The 23,265-nt window shown below is 40.4% G+C and overlaps 1 protein-coding gene across 1 annotated transcript in view; it reads right to left on the bottom strand.

Annotated features, from left to right (window-relative positions):
- clip1b (CAP-GLY domain containing linker protein 1b) overlaps positions 1–23,265 on the bottom strand; it is a 38,894-nt gene that overhangs the window by 13,550 nt on the left and 2,079 nt on the right. The window contains exons 2-15 of the mRNA XM_061060749.1: positions 22,015–22,187; positions 20,198–20,575; positions 19,976–20,106; positions 19,657–19,781; positions 18,953–19,154; positions 18,590–18,787; positions 17,174–17,277; positions 16,447–16,507; positions 14,551–14,655; positions 12,957–13,118; positions 12,611–12,706; positions 11,608–11,665; positions 11,403–11,488; positions 7,875–7,949 (exon numbers count right to left, since the gene is read on the bottom strand). Coding sequence (XP_060916732.1) covers positions 7,875–7,949; positions 11,403–11,488; positions 11,608–11,665; positions 12,611–12,706; positions 12,957–13,118; positions 14,551–14,655; positions 16,447–16,507; positions 17,174–17,277; positions 18,590–18,787; positions 18,953–19,154; positions 19,657–19,781; positions 19,976–20,106; positions 20,198–20,575; positions 22,015–22,105 — 1,872 coding nt within the window. The 5' untranslated portion in view covers positions 22,106–22,187. The remainder of the gene's footprint in view (positions 1–7,874; positions 7,950–11,402; positions 11,489–11,607; positions 11,666–12,610; positions 12,707–12,956; positions 13,119–14,550; positions 14,656–16,446; positions 16,508–17,173; positions 17,278–18,589; positions 18,788–18,952; positions 19,155–19,656; positions 19,782–19,975; positions 20,107–20,197; positions 20,576–22,014; positions 22,188–23,265) is intronic.

Raw genomic sequence — 23,265 nt, forward strand, 5'->3', positions numbered from 1 at the left:
CTATCCATTTGATACGATCTGATTTAGTTATAAAGAACTCGAAGAAATTCTGATCATGGTAAGATTTTGTCGGGCTTTGTACTGCTTAAAGGGGTCATATTATGCTTTTTCTGGTTTTATATGCTCTTTAGTGTGTTTTCCAAGTGTCCTGTGCATGTTTAGGCACATCTATGTGCAAAAATTCAAAGTCCGCGGAAACGCAGCTTCTCCTACGTCCTCCTGTTAGCTGTAGCATTAGCTGCATGTAACGCTCGGTTCTAGCCCCCCTTGAAAAAAATTTGCCAGTGTGACGTCTTGTCAGTGTGATATCACTGATCTAAGCCCATTGGCTCGTTGTGGCAAGCCCAGCAGCTCATGTTGCACGCCTGTTAACTTCTGTAACACGCCCACGATATGCCGTAGCCTGCGGTAGCACAGTAGTGCTAAGGTGCTAATGTTTATGCTCCCCGGCCCTCGGAGCCAGAGTCGCTGCATTCCCAATATGGTAAAAGGGGCGTGACATTTCCGAGAACCGTGCTGAGCGACTGACCAATTACGGCAGAGCCAACAGGCCGACCAATCAGATCAGATTTGGCACACGTGGGGACTCTGAACGTGGGCACTTCAGAGCCTTAGAGAGAGAGAGTCAGAAGCGAGCCGGTGCATGGAGCGGCAGAACATGAAAACAGACACTTTTTTCGAACATTATCTATTGTGAACATACTTTAGTAGGTACATAGATTAAATATATGAACCCCAAAAAGGACATAATATGACCTCTTTAATTCTCCCTACAAACTACATCCTGTTCTAAGGAGATTATTTAACTCCTCCCCAACTCATATCATTTTAATCCCTTCCAAACAAACAGGTTTTAAATTTGATGAATACGTGGTGGTATCTGTCTTAAAGGGGAACTCCACCAATTTCAGACATAAAGTTGGGTTTAGGCCCCTTGTCCACCTAGCGTTTTTTCCTGAGCACCAGCGTCTTTTTTCAAATGTTTTCAAAGAGGAGAGAGACTTCGCAGCAGCGGTTTTTGCACTTATGAAAGTGCTAAAACTAAAACACGGGAGTATCCTTTAAATTGTTTGACATCACAGTAGGTAATGAAGGTGAGGAAAGGTCACAAGATCACACCAAGAAAAACTTCTTAGGGGGCTGATTTGATTTTCTATTAATCATAAAAAATATTGTCTTGAATTTTTCCCAGATTTCAAACTGATGACTTCTATTTGTTTTGTCTGACCAACGTCCTCAGACTCGAAGCTATTGAATAAGCTTTTATAAAGATAAAAACAAGCAGGAAATCTTTATTTTATTCATAAGAAGTAAAACAGCAGCTGATTTAATAACCGACCACAAACTGCATCAGCATTGGTTGTCAGTCAGACTAGACCTCAGTTGCATATTTCCTGTCATCTGTAAGAACAAAAGCTAATTCATTCTCTGTCATCTCACAGATTGGTTCGTTTCAGCTCCTCTGTACACCGCACACATTCACTCAACATCACATTCTTCTTAAGCCTCGTTCAAAAGCTTCTTCATCCAAGAATAAATCTGCCCCCAGACGAGAGAGAGATTCTGGGTCATTAAGCGAGATGCTGCAGTTTATACTTAAAATACACAATGCCTTGATGATCGGGATGAGTCAGCAGACAGCAGGATCGGCTCAGTCCACGTGTTACTAAAAATAAAACCCCTCGCACTTCCTCTCATGAAAAACTTTTTGTTGTAACTCATCAAGTCCAAAATCCTATCAGAACACATAAAACAATAATCCCCCCCTGCTTGTCGGACACACGCAGCTCCGTGATCACAGCGGCTTGGAAACGGCAACAGTCAATGATTAATTAGCATGAATGATTTTAAAAATCAATTCCTATGCTGCAACCGGCTTCAAATTAAACAAATAAAATGTGTGAAGAGTCACAGCGTCCATGAAGCTGCCATCGGATGCTCTGTTTTGAATGCCTCTACACGTGAGTTTCTGGCACCTCAATATTTAAGTGCACCTCTGAAGTCAGATCAAGTGTGCAGAGCATACACACACACACACACACACACACACACACACACACACAAATACATGCAAAACATACAGAACCAAAGCAGGCAAATGCTGGGTCACAATGACAGACTGCTTCAGGAAATCCTGGAAAAACCAGCAACAAAAACAATCATTTCTGAGAGTCCTGTTCCTGCAAACATGTGACAGTTAAATGTCCTTGCATTGCTCCAGCGCTGACCTGTTTTTTTTTCCCCTCTGAGTTTTAAAAAAGGAAAAGCAGACAGTCGTACCTGATAGCGAGGTGAGTAGATGCTACTGGAGTAAGCCTGATGCAGAGCAGCTATGTCCATGTTCTGCACAGACACCGTTTGCAAATGTTCACCTGCTAAAACAACTGCAGCAATGTTGCTATGCCCGCTCTCTCCCTCCCTCTTATCTACAGCCACACACAGACTAACACAAGCTGGGCATCAATAAAGCATCAGCTCCGATCCCCCCGCCGAGCACGCTGCGAGAGGGGGAAATGGAGAGAGTGTATCGCCGGAGCAGCCTCCCCCCCCCCCCTTCCTTTACTCTCGTCCCGCTCGTCTCTCACAGTCGGGTTAAAGAAGCTGAGCACTACCATTATGTAAGCCTGAATAAGCTCCTCCCCCCCACCCCCCCCCCCCACCCCAACCCTCATTTCTGCTGCTCGCAATCTTGTTTCCTCACTCTCTGACACCATACGTACACACACTCTAAAAGATTCACCTTTCATTCAGTGTAAGCGTGAGTCACAGCAATATCTGAAAAATACAAGCAGCCATTCATACTCTAGTTTCTCTAGAGATATAGTGAAGGGTAGTCTCTCTCCACACATGTGATATATACAACAAACAAACAAAGATTCCTGTATGTAACTCATGATACAATACGAAACAATGTACGGCTGAACGATACATCGTTTTAGAATCGCAATGTGCAAAGTGCGATTTCAAGGCACAACATACTTCTACTTTTTTGTTGTTGGATGCACAAAAAAACTGCCAGTTTTCTCATTTTCCATAATGTATCTACAATAAGTCTTTCTGAAATCACCTTCAGTGGTCGCAGAGTAAAATGAGTCATGTCAAATGTAAACAGGAGATGCTGCTGTCACTTATGACGCTCGAGGCACATGCTCATTTATGTGAGGCCGATTTCATTTGAAAGTATTCCCGCTCCCAGGTATGGGTTTTGTTAATGCTGTGGTCTCATACATGCTGTTAACGGAGCGGATGTGCTGCTGATTGTTTACTTTCAGCAGCTACACGTGGAGGGTTGTGTTAGTCACAGGCAGACCAGCGAGCTTTCATCTAATCAGAAGTTACTATCACTGAGCTGGTCATGCAAACTAAGCATAGCTTTGAACTTTGTTAGAAATGGTCGATGAAGCACCAGTAAAACTATAACAAGCCAAAAGTTTCTTCTTCGATGTTTATGATCAAATGTGTGTGTGTGTGTGTGGAAGAATCGCTGTTGTGCAGAGGGCTGGACGCCGTGTGGGATCAAAGCAGGAGGGGGTTTAGATTTGAAACCAGAAAATGAGGCAGATTGTATTTATCTGGTAAAGCGTTGTTTTCCTTTTCTTTTTCAAACTGCATTATGTGTTGCTGACAGAAAAAATATCACAATATCCGCCCGGTTATTCCAATACAGTTCAGCACTAATACGATGCCATACCATAGTTATACAATACAATATCCTCAATTGATATATTTTCGGAAGAATATAAAATGCCCCTGAAAAGGTATTAATAATGTTCATTCATTCACTATTTGTTGTCAATTTCACCTCTAATCAAAGTCAACTTATTTTCACTGCAACTTCTCCTTCAGCATTCCCCTCTGCTCACATCAGCTTCATTCATTTCATAAGCGCCACCGTGAGGAGTCACGAGGTATTGCCGCAGTGAGACAAACTGTCAGGGAAATCCGTTCAGGAGCGCGTTTTTAATAAAGTGAATAGCAATACTTTGCACCAGCGATTTAATCATTATATAATGACAATATACTGCCATATCAATATACTGGAGAGAGACTACAGTCCTCCAAGTGGCAGGCCAGGATTCAGGTCCGATATGTGGCTCCTTTTCCTGCATGTCATTCCCCACTCTCTCTCCCCTGTCCTCTAAAAGCAGAAATGCCACCCCAAAAAAACTACATTTACTTTCATGATCATTGTTTTTGTCAGAAATTGCTGAAAATGGCTTTTGATTACATTTTAAAGAGCCCGATGTGTTGTATGTGTTTGTTTAACCTTAACTGAAAACCGACAGATGCTCAGTATATTATCACATTTAAAATGTATATCTGAACATAAGTATATTTTCTCATTAGAACTTATGTATATGTGATTGTGTCTAGATAACAAAATAGCCCTAAAATCCATTGAATGCTGAAAGGTAGCCATATTTTCCTAGGATAATATGGAAGGTTGCTTTCTTTGTTGCATTGAAAAACAAGCCAATGGAGGGTTTTTTTTCAATGGATGTTATTGCAAAACTAATCCATGAGGCAAAATAAAGTTTGGTAGTTGCACACTTTGCCCAGCAGTGTAACCTTCACATTGATTTAATGTTTTCTGAAGTGTAACAGCAATCTCCTGTACCTCAGGATAACTACTCCACAGTCACCTGAGTCAAATGTGAACACTGAACGTCATTTTAATGTCTCGAAAGAAAAGTGAACCGTTTAAAAATGTGGGAAATGTGTTTGTTTGTTTTTTCAGGCATCTTAATAAAAGCCCATTGAATCTGAGACCATCAGAAGTTATTTTAACTTGTTAGTGACTTTAAAAGCAGCCTGTCAGACGTTTATAGCACTAGCTCTGCGCAATAAATCCCAATTTCATTGTATTCGCAACAACAGCAATCGCAAAGTCACATGCTAAAGTCTGAGTTTATCGCGATAACTCAGAAAGAAAATAACTGAATATATACGAGCGATGCTTCCTCACTCAGCATGAGTACATTTTACTTATTGGCTGGAGGCCTGGGTTATAAGAGCCAGGCTTTCAGACCCTTATCATTCAGTCAGATTGAATTTAATCCTCAGATATTAAGTGCCAATTAAGTGGTATAAAAAGGAGAAACATGTCCCAAACACATGTAGTGTGTAAAGGCAGGATGAGCAGCACAAACTGGACAAACAGAAATAGTTCATTATAGCGAATAATTATTCTTCAACAAACGCCATCGTTTCAGCTTTTACATCCAGCAGATGTATAACAGCTTAAGAGAGAAGGGTCTAACTCAAGTCAACCGTTCATTAACTAAAGCAATGTTCTGCCAGGCCAGGCATCTCACACACACTCACACTCACACTCACACACACTCACACTCACACTCACACACACACACACACACACACACACACACACACACACACACACACACACACGTGCAGGATTACATCACAACCTAAAGCTACATGGCTGAGCGGAGCACTGAGGCAGATGTAATGAATAAATAAATGCTACGAAACGTGTGTGTGTTTGTGTCTGTCCTTTACAGAGACTAACTTCTGCTCTCTCTCTCTCTCTCTCTCTCTCTCGTTCTTACTTTCTCAGTCTCTCTTTTTGTAGCTGTAGTCACATTTGTCTTGTTTCATGACGGTTGCACATAAACTCAAAATTCATTTTACAGTATTTTGTAGCAAGAGGATGAAACGTTTTTTCCTTCAAGTACTAAAATATTCAGAAAAAAAAGGAGAAAAAAGGGAGAAAGTTCAGAGGGTTACCCAAAGATCAAAGTGAAAATTCCATTTTGATTGTCTTGTCCAACCAACAGTCCAAGCTTAATTTACAAATGCATTCAATTTATAAAAAGGAGTTCATCTTTACGTTAAGGAGCTGGAACCATGAATGATTTTTACACGTCCCTTTCACATGAAACAGAATTCTTACACTGTAAAATGTTGACTTTGATTTTTGGTAAAAACACAGAGTACTTTTTTTCATTCACTGTGACCAATCTCAAATTATTGCTAAAAGGAGCAATATACAACTGACACCTAGTGTTTCAAATGGGTACTGCAGTCTAAATTCAAAACATCAGAGAGAGAGAACTGTCTGCCCCCGCTCCCTCCTCCTTAGAGTCGATGTACACGCAGGCCGCCATGTCGTGGACACTGAAGCTTCAGTGTTTAGCCAGCTCTGCATCAATCTTGAAACCTCTCCATTTTTCAAAAGCATCTCAAATACTGATCCTAGTTTTACCATCTTCCTGGTCGAGGAGCTTATTAGAAAAATGCCAAGGCTTTTTAGGTCGGGTAGGATCAGTTCAATCTGAACCAGTTGGCTTGCTGGCTTCCATCGCTGCAACACCTGTAGGTTTTCTGTTTACCTGGTTGACCCATGGAGCAGTGCTTTATAACCGCCTACCTTTCTCTAGTAAAAACAAATAGAGACCAACCATCGACCACAATCAAAACTTAGAAGGAGGACATACTGGCTGCTGCATTATTGTCAGCTCTTCCTTAATGTCTGATGATATAGTAAAGGTCATTTTATGATTGAATTCAGTATAAATTTTACATATTTCTCACCTCGTGAAAAAGTTACAGAACGGTGAGCTAAGCTGCAGTGACTGGATGGCTGCATAAAGAGTTTTAAAAACCAAATAGCATCAATGAATTCTACCAAAAGTAGAGCATGTTTCTCGTCTAAAGTCTTTGTTTCCCGCTCTTTTGTGCAATCCTTTCTCTGGAAGACATAAGAGCGACCATCTGGAGCTCACAGGAAGCTCAATTCAGCGAGGAGATGAGTGTAGGCGAGGCAGAGTGCACCGGGGAGCAGCAGAGTGTCTGAACGGCTGCAGGTGGATCTCAGTCAGAGGGGACGCATGAGTATGAAATGATGAAAATATCAAGTTACAGATGGAGGTGAGACGTGTAGGCTGAGAGGGGAGAGACAGACAGAGGATAACAGAGAGAGATGATGGAGGACTTCATGCGCGGCTGATTTAATGCGATGACTGTGACTTGCACAGTCACATGCGATCAGCGTGGGAACCTTGATGTGAATACGTAATAAAAAACCTGCAGGCGATGAATGCTGAACTTATGTACGTTCATGTATGAAAGCTTTACACAGTGTATGACACACACACACACACACACACACACACACACACACACACACACACACACACACACACACACACACACACACACACACACACACACAGAGAAACACACACTCACTCTCTTTCTATTGTGCATGGAGCTGCAATTACAGAGTTACACAACATTTGAGCATTATTAAATCCAGAAATAAAAGAACAAAAGTGAAAATAGTCTGCTCTAATGTTAGCTACAAGCATCACAACTGGTTACCTGAAAGGCCATGGAGAATTTCACATTCTTAACATAATTGTTTTTCTAAAAAGTGGTCCTTGCCTCTGTCTTTCCTGAAAAACTACGTAAACAATGGATCAAAAAGTGAGGTTTTTTTTTTGTTTTCGCTGCAAAAGTCCATAGATGGTTCTGTCAGCGTCTTATGCGACAGGCTTTACTATTTGGGACGAGTTCTCAGATAAAAACATGTTTCAGAAAATTCATAACAATTTGCATTTTCAAATCCAGAGACGATCGGCGCAAAGACACAGACTAATTGAGAGATTAACATGATGAAAGTGTTTTGACTCTAAACCTGCATGACGACTTTTAGCAAAGCAATATCAGAAAAAAGGAAGAAGAACAACAAGAACAACAACAAACCAATGGGGATCCAGCAGTGAGCGTCACTGCATAGACCTAAAAATATACAGCTTATAAAAATAAATGATGACATGTTGACTTCAGGGACAGTGGGTATTTAAGGTCTTCTGCTGAATACAACCTCTGTATGTTTTCTGTGTGCTCACCTGCGTCTCAAGCGTCTTCTTCTCATTGGTCAGCTGCTCAAGCGTCAGCGCCGTCCTGTCGAACTTTTCAGTAGCCTGGGTGAACATAATAACGACATTTAGCCCCATATTCAGTGGTACGGCAAAGTTTGGAGAATGATTTATGACAAGACAAGTTGTTAACCTGAGAACATGTTAAAAATAATCATTGTCTGATTTGGACAAAACACAACTTCCAAACTAATTTCTCGAAATATTTGTCCTTGATCGTGAAAGCGTTGTGATGATGAAAATGTTGTAATGATGACAAGAAGATAAAGCATGGTTCATTCTTCATGTAATTCAGGTTCTGGGTTTTATTCAGCTTTATTCTACGATAATTCTGCTGTTTTTGGGATAATTACAGTGAGTGAAAGTCTGTTCTCACAATAACGATTTGATTCGTTGTGATTGACCTCAAATCATCTACGCATACATCCCAATTTGATGAAACTATTTTAAAAGTTTGTATTATTAATCTGAAGTGGCACAAACTGTATTCAGCAACTAAAGGGCAGCAGACAAACGCTGTACACCAAACCCAAACATACCATGATTGTGTTTGTGTCCTCCTGATATGTTTAAGTCCAAATCACACTCCTTTGTTAATTTGTTAACATTTAACAAGTTAACAAGTTAACAAGTTAACATTTGTTAATGTTCTCTTTCTAAGCACACAGATTCATCTGACCTATTGTTGATATAATAAAAAGTAATTAGAACAGCTTAATATTAACTATTATATAGCAAAAGGCTAAAAACATCAACATCACTCTTAATTTAGGCCTGAAGCCCAAAAGGACCTTTTCATTTAAAAAAACAGCGCTCCATTAATTCATCAGAGAGAGGAGACAGAGGTCGCACACAATCTTTGCTAAAAAAAGAAAGAAAGCTCTTAACTCAGTCTGCCTCTAGCTTGTTCACGTCCATGAAGTGAGAGCAGAAAGCTCTGACTTCAGGAAACAAGAACAAAAATGCTCTGTTATGACCGCAAGCAGTATGGTCCATTGGGGTCGCTCAAATTTAGAAAGAGAGACTCCAGGCGACGACTCAGCCTCTATTTTTTCACCACATCACAATTAGTTTCCGTTATAAATATAAGACTTTGTATGTTTTTCGTTGGGTTCATCCTAAACATCAATGGTTTCATTTGTTAAGAAATGTTCGGAAAGTGTAATTCGGTCATGTCACTACAGTAAGTAATATAAGTGAAAGCTGCTGGGAGGAACTTTTGGTTTGTGTCATTTTTGGCGCCCCCTGTGGACAAAGCAGGACGATTTATTAAATTTGCAGATCTTGTCATGTAAATGTGTAAGTACAGTTTTCTTTTTGACAAAAAAATGACCCTCTATCTTCATTTTAAAAGCCTAACATCTACCTCACAGTGACTTTTCTGAAAAATCTTTTTTGGTAGTGCTAATAGCCGCTTCGTCTAACAAGAACTCCACAGCAGGAGAGACAAAGATATAAAATCACCCTGTAGCAATAATAAATCTCCTTCTCTAATGGTCTTGTTTGCTTTTGTAAGTCATAAATAAGCATACAAAATAATCTGAGTTTGTTTCATAACCAGACAAAAACTCCTCACATCTTTAAGCACTCCTTATTTCTTGCCAACACAGCTGGACTAAATGTGTCCAAGTAAACTTAAAATCTTCCCTTCCTCCCTCACAAAGACACAACTAACATTATACTTAGTTCATTTGTAAGTATCTAGTAATAAAGCCTTGTTTTCTACAAAAAAGTAGAATACCACTTACAGTATCCACGTTTAACATCCTGCATTTGATCAATCACTGTGAAGCACTTTTAATTCCATGTGATTATGAATATGTTCTAATGTGCTATTAAATAAAACTTGATTGATTGGTCGATTGATTGATAAATTAATTGAAACCATAATCAGAAAAGATATTCGGTAAGGAGAAAAGCGTACACAATAATAATCTACTAAACTATTGGAGATGCTTCACCTCGACATTAATAAGGTTGATTAAACTCAAAGACTGCTGTTTTACTTTCACCTAACTCTTTTTCTGTGTACCAACACACTTTCAAATCCACAATTTATAGTTTTTAATGATATGTGGCTTAAAAGTAAGTGCAAGGTTGTCACTTGTCTCTGTGATATTAGAGAAGTTTATATAGTCTGTGCATGCCTAATCTGTAATTTTGGAAAATGTTCAATACAGGTCGATTGTGATCCTCCTCCTCCTGTATTTTGAACTACCGTACAAAAAATAGTTTATGTATTCTTGTAAAACGCCATGTTTCATCCTCTAACATGTTCTATGTTTGACACTTCTCAGGAAACAGATTCAGTATTTCATGAAGACAAATGATTGTTATATGACAAATGACACATTTAGCAGCTTGAATCAAAGGTAGCGCTGCGGCGTGGACTCAAAAAACCCAAAATGGAAATGAGAGTGCCGTGTGCATGTGTGTGTTAGTAATGTTTTAACAACATTAAATCCAGCCTGAGGACAGTGTCAGCGTCAGAGTGGGAGTGCTGCGCTAAGTCTTAATGAAAGAACGCTGAGGAGAGAAGATTACAGAAGGAGGGATTAAAGGGAAGCCCACTTGAAAGTGCCCACAACTTTATATAATACGTGAACGTGACATTTTCATCATTTCCCCCTGAGAATACAACAAATGTAAATCTGTACAAATGTGTTCACAGCTTGAAACCGACTGAGGTATCATGGTGAAAATCAATAAATGCACATAGGCTGATTCATATTCAACATGCTGAGTAATCAGACACAATAGGAGAGGATGTAAAACAATAATAAGGAGAGCTAAAGATTTAACTTAGATCTGAAATTTTACAGTTATAATCTTTTTTGTTATTCTGGTGAATTATATACAAAACTCTTATAGACTCAATAAAAATACAGACTCTTTATGTAAGTTTAGGTAGAATTACAACGATGAAAATGCTGAAATCAATATCCTGCATTCAAAGTCCTAATGTTTGGGGCACCAAAGCGGTTCTGTCGCGCCCCATGTACGGAGGCAGCAGCCCTGGGTTTGAATCCGACCTCGGCATTTTGCTGCATGCCATCCTCCACTCTCTACTCCCAACATTTTCCCTCTCTCTTTCAGCTGTCCTGTCTAATAATGGCAGAAAGCCTCCAAAAATCCTAATGAAGTATTAAGATGATTTATGAGATAAGAATAGTTTTTGAAGGAGACCTAAATATAAGTTGATATTATGTGTTTATGTTTTGTTACAAAGATTAAGAATCTGCCTGTTGAATTTAAGAACTACTTATTTTCTCATCCCAATGTCTCCCCAATGTGTGGTTGAGTGGTAATAAAGCATTTATCAACCTCTCCCTCTCTCAAATCTGAAAGTTACCCGTTATTTCAAACTTCAGATAAATAAAATTGTTTCAAAGCATGAAATCAATTTAAACTGAAATTCTCAAGGTAAGTACAGGTAGCTCCAAATTGCACTTACAGAAAGATACTCAGTTCTTTTTCACCACTGATGTGTTGACCCACCTGTGTCAGCTCTTTCTCTCTGTTCTGACTCTCCTCTCTCAGGGTTTGGTAATCCTTATTCGACTTCTCCAAACTCTGCTCCAATTCTGACAACAACAAAACACATCATCAACTGTAAGAGTCATGTTGAAAACGGATGAGAAAAGGATCAGACATTTAGAAAAAAAACAAAACAAACAAGCTGAGTAACATTTGGTAGGTTTACCTTGCGTGCTCTTCGCCGTCCTCTTGCTCTCCTCCTCAGCTGTCTCAAGCTTTTGTCTCTGAGAAGGAGAAACATCAGCGTTGACTACACGGTTACATTCCTGTACCTTTAGCTAACCTAGAAATGATGACCAGGCCTTGAAAAACATGCACGCTTTGTGGATAAAATACCTCTCTTAACGAGGCCACTTTCAGGATGCCCGCGAGCAAAAACAGTGAAAAACAACATGACTAGTGGAATCTACAATTAGACCCTCATGGACATGCACTTCATTGAGGAAATATGCTGGCGTTTTCTACATGTCTGCCTTGTGTTTCATTAGGCCCACTGGGGGTTCTGTTTAAGTCAGGACAGCTTTATGACTAAATAAGACCCGATCACATTTCTGTGGAACGTCTAGAGCCAAAACTACAGGGGGATTTGTTCATTTAATGGTCATCTGTTAGTCTGTAAATATTAATTAAATTGAAATCAGGGTTTAAAGCAGTCTGGGGGCTTCACCCAAGAACAAATGCAAACACTGTATCCACATGTGCAGAGACTGTTACACAGCACAGGATGAGAGGTTCATTTTATCTAGACAGGATGCTGCGGCTGGCTCGACCCAGGGAGAAAGCCACCGGTATTATAAATGGTTAAACTTGTATCACATCTTTCAAGACTCGACTTCAGGTGTCCCCTCCCTATCCAGCTTTTCATCTGTAGCCGATGTGGACAGAGGAGAGCGCTGTCCGTATGAGAGCACACAACACACAGCGTACAGCACATCGGAGAGGGGAGGGGCTGGTGGCTCATCTCCACAATCAGACGCAGAATAAGTGCAAACAGCACAAAGCAGAACATTTTTATGGGCCTTTTTTTGTGCTTGATTATCATTAGCACCATATGCTTTTTGAACAGGATCTTGAGACGGCGCAGATAGCAGGAGCAAATAACGGGCAAGTCGTTGAGCTATAAGCGGCCTCGTGGCGAGTTTCCCTCCCCGGTTTCATCCTTTTCTCACCAGTTCAGCCAGCTGCTGTTCCATGTCGCTCTTATCTTTCTGCAGAGACTGAAGCTCTTTCTGTTTGCTCTCCACGTCGACGCTCAGCTCACTGATCTGTTCAGGACACACAGTATAGAATGTAGAGTTGACACACGTACACCTGAGAGGAGCTGTAAATTATACATTAACCTAGTAGCTTTAACAAACACACACTGAAATGCCATCTATTTAATCCAGGGTCTTAAAACGGGCTGTTAAAAGAAATGACAGCAGGTATTCTGGTTTCACATCCTGCCATAAACTATATGATTCTAACAGTGAATCAGCGGAACAAGAATTGGATTGCAAAGTTTCTGGCACAAACTTTTTTCTCCTGAGACTGCGCCTGGGCCTTCAGGCTGCTGATCTGCTGCTGGGACAGAGACCCAGCATCCTCCTTCTGCTTGGACGCCCGAAGCCTGAGCTGGAGGTCTGCCACCTCCCTCTCCAGCTCCATGATCCTGGAGCGCTCCGACACCGTGGCCACCTGCAGCGGGGCGCGCGGAGAGAGAACGGCACGAAGCCAGTGAAGATATCGAAGAGAGACAGAGGAAAGGAATGAGCCTGGGTTGTATTGTAGGGTCGAGAAAAATACAAGCAACTTCATGAAAATACCACATCTACTTCTTTCAGTTTAAAAAAAAAATGTACAACAAAGTTGACTTTTGTCTCATTTATCACCTTCATACTGTATAATTATTTTTACCCCAGCAAGAAGTAAACATCTTACCTGAAGTTATCTGTTTTTAAAGTACTCAGATCACTGTTAAAACAGTACTATGTGTAAAATATCCTGAAAAATGTAAATAAAATCAACCATACGATTACCATCGTGTTGTCACATTTCTGCTTCAAAATTCACTTTATCAGCGTCCTTATCAGAAATTGGTGAATTTTCTAAAACGTGGACATTAATAATGTTGCCTCACATAGACAAAAAATTTGTGTTGTATACCTGATGGCCCCCCTCTGGGACTCATTTCCACAAGGGGAAAATAATGTGTGATGTATTGTGTCGTATCAAGTGGGAAAAACGGACTCGACAGGAGAAGGCAAAAAACGTGGAGAACGTGGTATCAGCAGGGATTCATATTCTTACTTCAGGAGACTTTGACTCCAGGGAGACCGCTCAAAGTTTGGACCTTCTGGTTAAAGGGTAACGGATAGCAGTGTTGAAACTTTTATTCTTTTTTGTCAACAAATACCATAAAAAGACCAAAATCAAAAATAAGTGCACATACTTACAACCATTACATGTGTAATCACAGCCTGATAAATCAATTTCCTCTAAGCTTTGGAGCACTAAAAGTCTTGATAGCAAATCATGGGCACCAATGTTTGAGCACTGTTTAGTTTGCATACAGTCCTTATTAGCCTTACTGCTGCTTTAATACTCACAAGAGCAAAAATGTGGATTCATTCGCCACTGTCTACAAATGATTGAATAAAAACGACTAATAGGAACTTATTAATGCCCTTTTTTTAATGACACACTTTTTTAATGACTTTATGGTCAATAATAATTTTTAGTATGAAGCAATGGGTTTGAGGCCAAATGACATAGTGGAGAAATGAAAAGTATTTTCCGGTATGTATTTTGGTTTTGGTCTTTTCCTGAGTTTTTTTGTTGAAGCAAAAGGGAAGGGCGACATCTTCATAAGCAGAAGAAGCAAAAGTCTATCTTCTAAAAAAAAAAGCATCATGCAAACATGCAGAACTTTCAGAGATAGACCTGCATGATTAGAAAAGCTCAAGCCCAGTGAAATGTAAATGTCCCGCTTTGCATGTGTCGATAAGTCTGACAATTTGCATTGCTGTGGTTCCTTCGATGATTTCTGTGAATCATTATGAATCGAGTGCGGGGGGGGGGGGGGGGGGGGGGGGGAGGACGTCACTCATCAAGGGACTGCCAGCATTACCCTAGTGTCCTCTAAATCCCTCTGGAGTTTTTCAGCTTTGGTCTTTTCAAAGAGCAGGCTCTGCTCGAGCTCCTTTATGTGGGCATGCTCCAGCCTGGTCTGCGTCTGTTAGTAAGAGAGAGCAGGAAGAGAAGGACAACAAACAGCAATGCAACACTGACATGCCAGCTTTGTGCCACGCACAGAAAGAAACAAAAAAAGACTTTAAAGAGAAGGCCAGTGAGTAAGAAAGCTCTGTTTCTGTTATATCAGCTGCTTGTGGACAAAGGAGAAGATTTCTCTGATGAATTAGGGAGTTCATTCTTCCAATAATCTCATTCTGACTCTCAGAAACTTGTGTTTCTCTTCTAATTGCACTTGTTTGCTTGTAATCCAGGATTTAAAGGAAGCTAATTCAGGCGGTAATTCCTCTGAAGAGGGATAAAGATGCAGACAAGAGAGGAAGATGAAAGGGTATAAAAGACTGAAGGCAAGGCGAAAAGATTAAAAACAAAAACAGCTCAAGAAGAGGAGGGTGGATGAAAAGCGGGAAAAGAGGATGGTAATGTAAGTGCTGCAGATGGTTGGAAAATCAGAAGGTAAGAGTGAGTGAATTTAGAATGAGTGAAGAAATAAAAGAAGCAGGAAGAAAGAAGATGTCAGAGCGAGAACACAAATAAATGATTCAGATGGGGGAGGAAGACTTGAAGACTTGAAGAGAGGATGATTGATTTAATCATGGGCTCTTAATCTTTGGAAGACATTTGAAAGCAGTTATGCAAGTTAGAGGATAATCTTCACATTTTCAAATTCAGTGAAGATGGTGCTTCAACAAAGCGAGTCAAAGCAAAAAGACAAGCTCAGGAGGTTTACGTTAAAAACTCACATTCAGGAGGGTTCAAGGTCGACAGTGTTGTTTTTAAAACAAAGACTAAAGCCAGGCTCAGACTTCAGGTGTCTGGATGCATCACACATAACACTGGGTTTTAACATCATGGTGGTTTTTTCCCCTTTTCCCCTGAAGTTTTTTAAGTTTGCCTCAGATCAGAGGGACATTTCCAAGACACGGTCTGAGAGGTGCACAGGTTGAACTTTGGTATCTGTCTCTAGCTTCAAATCTTCAACCGGGACATGTGTTAGCCAGATGTGATGACCTAAAGTCATCGGAGCAGAAGAAACTGGACAAAGGAAATATCTGACTGAACATCATATTATTTTTCTTCTTGGGGTCTTCTCAGATATTCAAACCTTTTTATTTGCTGCTGCATTCCCACAAGTTCAACCACTCCTTATATGCTTATATTCAAAAGTTTCCTTTTCACTGTTTCCCTTTACTCTTTGAATTGAATCACTATTTGTCCCGCCTAATTTGACTTGTATCATATTTCTTTGTATGCTCTTCATGTTCTGTTTGTATTGCTCTACAGTATATATGAACAGTGCTTTATAAATAAACATATCTTTGGTTTCACTGCAAAACATCATCGCAACATTTTAGACATCTGCTCAGAAAGTGATGATGTAATCCTCCAAATTCAAAAATAAATACATTAAGATCTGGTAGTAATCATTGCAGTGACCATAATGAGCCTGTGAGCTCTTAGAGGTGTTTAAGATTGGATCTGTAAAGTCACATTACCAGTGAATCTGGGTTGAACATCTATACAGACCAAGAGCTAAACCCAGATTCCTCCTCAGATTGTTACGATGGGTGAATCAGGGACAAATCCTCCCAAAACCTCCGTGGTCTGACCCTGACTAAACTTAAATAAGAAACCTAATCAACTTTCCATTTCGTCCGTCAATTATTCAAACATGAGTCTCATTCAAACTTTGGCCTGACATGTGGGAGGTAAATAGCTGCAGTGAGTGAGGGAATATGTTTAATTGAGGACCGGATTATATAACATGAGTTACCTCCAGGTCTCCTTTGGTGATGCACGCTTCTTCCACGCTGAACTGCAGATCCTCCACTTTCCTGTCAAACAGGGACAATTTGAAAGTTTCCATTCAAAGTATTTCTACTGTTCATGTTCAGAAAGTAGCTGAGTACATCTACAAGTACTGCACTTTAACTCTCAGTAGGTCCTAGTGGGAGACAGGTCGAGATTATTTCTGCTGTCATGTCTCTATTTCTACTCTAAATCTTAAACCGAAATGTTGTATTTTTTTTTTTTTTTTACTTGATTAGATTTATTTGATAGCTTAAAACTTTAGCCACAGACCAGGATCTAAATATGTATTTTTACTTTCTCCCTCAAGAAAGACTTTCACTTTAACAATAGACTGTATACAATCCACTTGGTGTAGTCCCAGTGATGCCATCCATTGGTTGGTTAAAGTTAAATGTAGGATAAATGAAAAGCACCGATAACTTGAATTACTCTTCTCTTGGGTTTCCAGTTTTTGGAAACATTTGCGATAAAGCACATACCAACCAAACAATAAATACATGACATAGGTTAAGTTGATTTTTGTTACAAAATATACCTTTCAATAAAAGACATGAGTACTTCCATCACTGTACAGTTTAGATAATGACACATAAAAACATTTCCAGAGCAGTGATCCTCTGCTTTTACCTCTGACTGTAATAACACCTTTAAACAGTTTCACCATGTGCCGGCGAGGACAGAACACCCACCTCTTCTCCTCCTCTAGCTGGTTGAGCAGCTCCACTTTCTCTCGGTCGGCTGCCTCCACCAGCGAACGCAGCTGATCCAACTTGGCCTCCATCTCTCCGGCATACTGTAAGAGAAAAAAAACACACACACAAAGAAGATCCAATCACCAACATTGAGATGTTTTATTATCTTTAATGATTGACGAGGTTATCTTTAAAATGCTGATAAATTTAAGTTTCTCCTTCAGTCAGAAAAGGCCTCTAACTCTATGTTTGATTTGTCCTGAGACATTGAACAATTCTGTGACTCTTGGAGATTAAGTTCTTGATTGTCTCCTGTTGATAGAAATTAATTATTACTCGTTCAGAAATGGAGCTCAGCTTAAGTTCAAGCAGGAAGACTGGTTATAATCTCTCACACATTCATTCAATTTCATTCATTTAACTTAGCCACTCCCTCTCTACCACTTCCACCTCCTCCCTGCTCTGGTGATCAGATGATTATGGGCGTTTACTTTTTAAGTAATAATCCAACCTGATTCTGCCACAACCTCTCTCAACCAATCATCCTGCTGCTGTCACATTTTACAATCTGTTCTCTCTCTCCTCCGCAGTCAGTTTGTCATTTCAGTGCGATCGCTGCGACCCTCCTCCGCCCCATCAGTCACCTCCTTTCCAGCTCAGCAGAGTCCAGATACAGCCTCAGAAACCCACTCCTCATCGCATCCTGCAATCTTCTATCACCACCACCACCACCAGGGTCTAGACTCCATAATGGGGTATCCTATCCTGCCTCACTGTCCCTCTGAGTGCGTGAAGTCATCAAGGCATTACATAGTTACTTTTCCAAAACTGTTAAATAAATCACTGTAAACTCTTACTTAAGTCTCTCCTGATTGAACTAACTTAGTAGTAAACTGATCCGAGTTTGTTTACAGAGCATACTTAAGGTAGCTATAGGTGACGAAAGTGTTGTGCAAAAGGAGACATAAAAGACACAAAGAGAAACGAACCAGCACAAAAACACAACAGCAGAAAAAGAAAAGGAGCTTAAAGGATTAGTTGACCGAAAATGTCAGAGGAATAAAAATGTGATTTTAGCCCGGATTTACAAACAGAGATAGAGGTAGAACACTGAAGTTATCATGTATATTCATAAAAATATAATTGAATGTATTTTGTAATGCTTGTTGTTGGACCATGGCTTAGGAATGAACAAGTTAATTTAATAAGTCGTGATTAAAAGATGTTTTTATGCATGAGTCATTGTGTGCAGACTTTTTAGTTTAGCCGTTACATAAGCTAAAATAGCTTTAAAAAATATATATATATCAATACAGAGAGGAAAGTCATCATTTCCCTTGATTGATTTTTTTTTTTTTTGCCTGTCTTTTTGTTTGACTGCAGTTAACATTAGCATGTGCACATGAACCTTACCTGATCCCGTCCTTTCCTCAGCTGCACCAACTCATGCTGCACCTCTCCCGCATGGCTCGTTGCCTTGGCCACCTCACCCCTCTCCAGGTCCCTCTCCACCAGCAGCTGCTCGATGTGCTGCTGCTTCTCCTTCAGAGCCTCCTGGAGGGCTGTGGTGCCGGAGATCTTACGAGCATATCGAGCAGACGTCTCTGTCAGCTGGAAAAAAAACACAGTGACGGATACATACTGATTTAAAAATTGTATATATATACCAAGTATAAGAGGCTGAAAATAAGGGACAAAGGAGGAAAAAATATATCATAATCAACTGAAAATTTAAATAAAAGGCAGTGAGGTTTGTTGGGTCAGAGTAACACTTGCCAGTCCAGCCCGGCTGGGTTTGCCGCTGATGGAGGAGGTGGTGGAGCTGATTGAGCTGATGGAGGAGGCACTTGGGCTCCTCTTCAGGGTGGACCTCCTCCGAGAGCTCTTGGCCTTGGTCGGCGTGGTGCAGGGGAAGCCGATACGTGTCACCTTGTGGACCGGAGCAAACAGGCCGTATCTGGGCAGGCACTGGAAATATCTGAGAGGGAAACAGGACGTTGCATAGACCGAAACGTCAGCTGGTTGAACTTTGCCGAAAGATTGTCGGCGTTGACTTGAATGATCTTGGCCATGTTTTCCAAGTAAGAGCCACTCAGAAGGCAAAGGCCATCTTGGAAGACCCTCAGCACCTCCTACATGCAGATTTTATACTTCTGCCGACAGGGAGCAGGTTCACTGTAGTTAGGAGGGTCAAATCTAACCTGAGGTCGTTTGTCCCATCAGCAGTTGAGTTTTTAAATAAGCTGAAGGCATTGTTGCCTGTACACTTTTACTATGCCTATACTGTTGGTCTTTGTGTCCCTTATCTCACCTACATCCATCATGATGACATCCATGGTGGTTATGTTTTATATGTATGTATTGATGTCATTGTGCTGTTTTTAGGATGCATTGCCTGTATGGTCCTCTATTGCAAACCAAACCTTTATGATTGTAATTAAACAGATGTTTTACAATGGCTCTTTGTCCATGTTGTTTACCTGGTCCCTGCTACAGCTCCGTCATTCTTTCCCAGTGGTTCATCCAGTTCCACTCCGCACCAGTCCCCTTTCGCAAAGTCTGTCTCTCCCAGAAATCGCACCACTCCTGCTTTTGTACCACCCACCTGCGCATACACACACAAAAAGCATTCCCTTAGTTTTTTTTCCCCAATTTTAAGTTTTCTTGTGATTTGTATAGGCCACAACACCAAGCGAATGTTAAACATACTTCGTTGATGAACCAGATTTTTTATACAAACCAGCCTTTATCAGGAAAGTAGAACTGTGTGTTTGATACTGCTTTATAACCAACAATTACCAGCACGCGGTCTCCCAGCCTCAGCTCTCTCTTGATCTTCTTCATGGATTCTGTGTCTGACAGGTTCGACACTGACTCGCTGGACTGAACGTGCATACGCTGAAGTGCAGTCTTGATGCCACTGCCCTGAGCTAAACAAAGAAAACATTTTATTAGAAAAGATTTCAGAGCAAACAAACAAACAAACAAAACAAAAAGAACACAGGTGTTGTCCATGTTTACCAGCTGAGGTCGTTCCAGCAGGTGCAGACTCGCTGGCTGCAGGTGCAGCAGCTCCTGGTGCTGGACTGGCGTGCCCTCCGTTTGCCTCCCTTTCAGGCAGCGCAGTCTTGGAGAGCTTTGAAGGACGTGTGAAGATCCCCCTCCCATCCTCACACTGAAAGTACCGGACCCCCGCCACAGAGCCGTCATTCTTCCCTATATGCTCGTCCAACACAATCCCCGCCCACTGCCCGGGAGCAAACTGAGTCCCCCCGATGAACTGCACGTAGCCGGGCTTGTTGCCGTTGACCCAGACTCGCTCTCCGATCTTAAAGTCTTCCTGGGTCGGGGAGGTCACAATGCCGTGGTGTTTCTCCGGAGGAACTGGCTTCTGAGTACCTGTAATAACATCAGTCACATCAATTAAAAGTTGGGTTATAGACTGTTAGAAAATGACACTAGTACTATCCAAAGCCAGTGTGATGGTGGTAAGTCTTTCTCTTAGTGCTTTGTCTTGTTCTAACTAAGATTAAAGAGGACCTATTATACCCATTTTCTACTTTTTCAAACAGTCCCCTGTGGTCTAAATGAAACATCTGTGCTGTGCTTTGGTCAAAATATAACATGAATCAAGCACCAGAGGAGGTTTGTGACCCTGTAGAAACCAGATCTCTCAGAACGCTCCGTTTTGGTGTGTGTCTCTCTTTAAATGCAATGAGTCCCCCCAAGGTTTCCCGGTAGATATCACTCCTCTGTAGCGAGAATAAAACTGGCAGACCTGCGCAAAAGTTTTGTTCTAGGCTGGGGATGGAGTCCATGGGTGGAGATACCTGAGGAGGGGAGGGTATTTTTTTTTTTACAAGAACCCAACTTGTGATGTCACAAGTTGAGCAAATTTGAAACAGAGCACTTTTCTCTGTATTGTAAGACTTATGCAGACCACAAACAAAGGACTGGATGGATTTATTTCTCATTTTGTGGGTCAGTAGACACTCAGGTTACCAAAATATATGTTCAAAAACACTGTAAAAGTGTTTTGTTTATATAATATGTCCCCTTTTAGTAAAAATTAAGAAAAGGGGGAAAAAACAGCATTAATATCATAGCTCTTTATGTAATGATAGAAAAATGTGAAGGAAGGCAGCAGACGTTTTTTTAAACATGACTTACGTAAATGCAGCTTCCATTTATTTACTCAATACTTGACTGGTCTTAATAAACTGTTCTTCAGGTATATTGTGGATGCTGCTCAAAGTACAATTTACACATAGATGACTTGTCTTTGCACAACATTTCTGTAAATGACTACTGCCAAAAACACACTAACAAACATACATTTGTGTTTGCATCCCATCACACTTAGGAGGTCCGTGCGATCAGTTCACTTCAGCAGGTCTTTGCTGATTAAATTATGATCTTTGTGATCACATTGACAGCCAGGTGTTGTTAAGAAAGGTCTGAAAGGTTTCTCAGTGCAAACACCGCAGCTTTGCATCATATTTGCATTATAGTCCTCTTGTTTATAGGCTCATTTTCACTTTCACACTGTGCAGTTCTCTTTTATCTTTTTGTTTATATTATGAAAAGTTAATATACTCATAACATCCTCCACCTGAACTTTCTCACATTTCCAAATTAAAGTAAGAAAGAGCTTAACAAGGACATAAAACAAGAGAAATGACCAGACGGTTAATGAACAAAAGGAGATTTAAAACAGCTTAAATGATAAGTGAGGATAAAATGACTAATCACAAAAACCTCTAAAGTAAATGGAAGAGAGTAATTCTGTAACCGAGTGGTTTAAGAGATACTTATAAGTTATTTCATTACTGTCTTACCAGACGATGGAGAGGTTTTTCCTGGCACCCCAGATGGTCGGGCTATCTTAGTGGGGGGTTTGAGCCCGCTGACCTTGCCTGTGGTGCTCATGGCTGCAGCTTTGTCGCCTGTGGGTTTGGCCTGATCAGGGTGGGGGACTGGGCCTTTCCCACCACTCCATAAAAGAAGTCAGCTGCAAAAACCAAACATTTTGTTTTGTGAATCAATCAAAATATAAAAACACATTTTTGGTGGACTACTACACAAAAAAACAAACACGTAAGACCCAATCAATCTGTTTTATTTTAGGAGTAATGATAATGTTGATTATTTTTCTATTGGCCATCATGAATAATCAAATATATTATTCTTCAATATTATAAAACAATAAAACATGATCAATTCTCCTGTCTCCAAGTGTAACCACAACACCTCCAACAATTTTTCCACAACCCACTGTTTATTGCCGGGCTATTTGTTATCACCATCTATAAAGATGACATCATCTGACCTTTTGCCATGTGTACAGTTTCACACTCGTCCAGTGTGTTTCATTTCATGGCTTTAATTGAATGAAATGAGACTCTAGCGTGAGACGGGCCTTTCTCCGGACGATGAGCTACATTTTGGTTTCTGCAGGTCTTGTAGGTGTCAGGCAGCGGCTCATCTATTTTATTAATAAAAGCAGATGATTCATTTTTAGAGTAACTAGGTCAACACAGACATTCTGTTTCACACTGTGAAGGCTTCAGCATATCACTCTCTCCATAACTCCTTACTCTATGTAGTATGTATGTAAATAATCTGGTACATTTGAAAAGTCTTGCTCATTGATTTGTGTCAGCTTTTTTCCTTAAAATAGCAGATACAACTTTTATAATTTTACAATTTATTAAATTGGCAGATGCTTTTGTGTGAAGTGACGTACATAAGAGAGTAAGTACAACATGAGCAAGGATCAAGAGAGGAGGAAAAAAAAAACGTCAGTTAAGTCAGTATCAGTGCGTTCTTTTTTCTTTTTAAAGAAATATTAAAGTCATCATCAACAACATTGACAGCTGCTCATGTGAGTTCAAATCAGCATCGAAACCATTCTAAATACTGTCATCATCGTCGTCAATATCATGATTGATTATACATTTAAAGATTTCAGAAAGGTGTGATGAAATTCTTGACTGTAAAGTCATCTAGCGGGAATGACAGCAAGAGCTGGGTATCTTCAGCATAGCAATGGTATGACAAACCAAACCATGAGAGCGGATGATTGCACC

Source organism: Labrus mixtus, chromosome 17, assembly GCF_963584025.1.
Source record: "Labrus mixtus chromosome 17, fLabMix1.1, whole genome shotgun sequence".
NCBI lineage: Eukaryota > Metazoa > Chordata > Actinopteri > Labriformes > Labridae > Labrus > Labrus mixtus.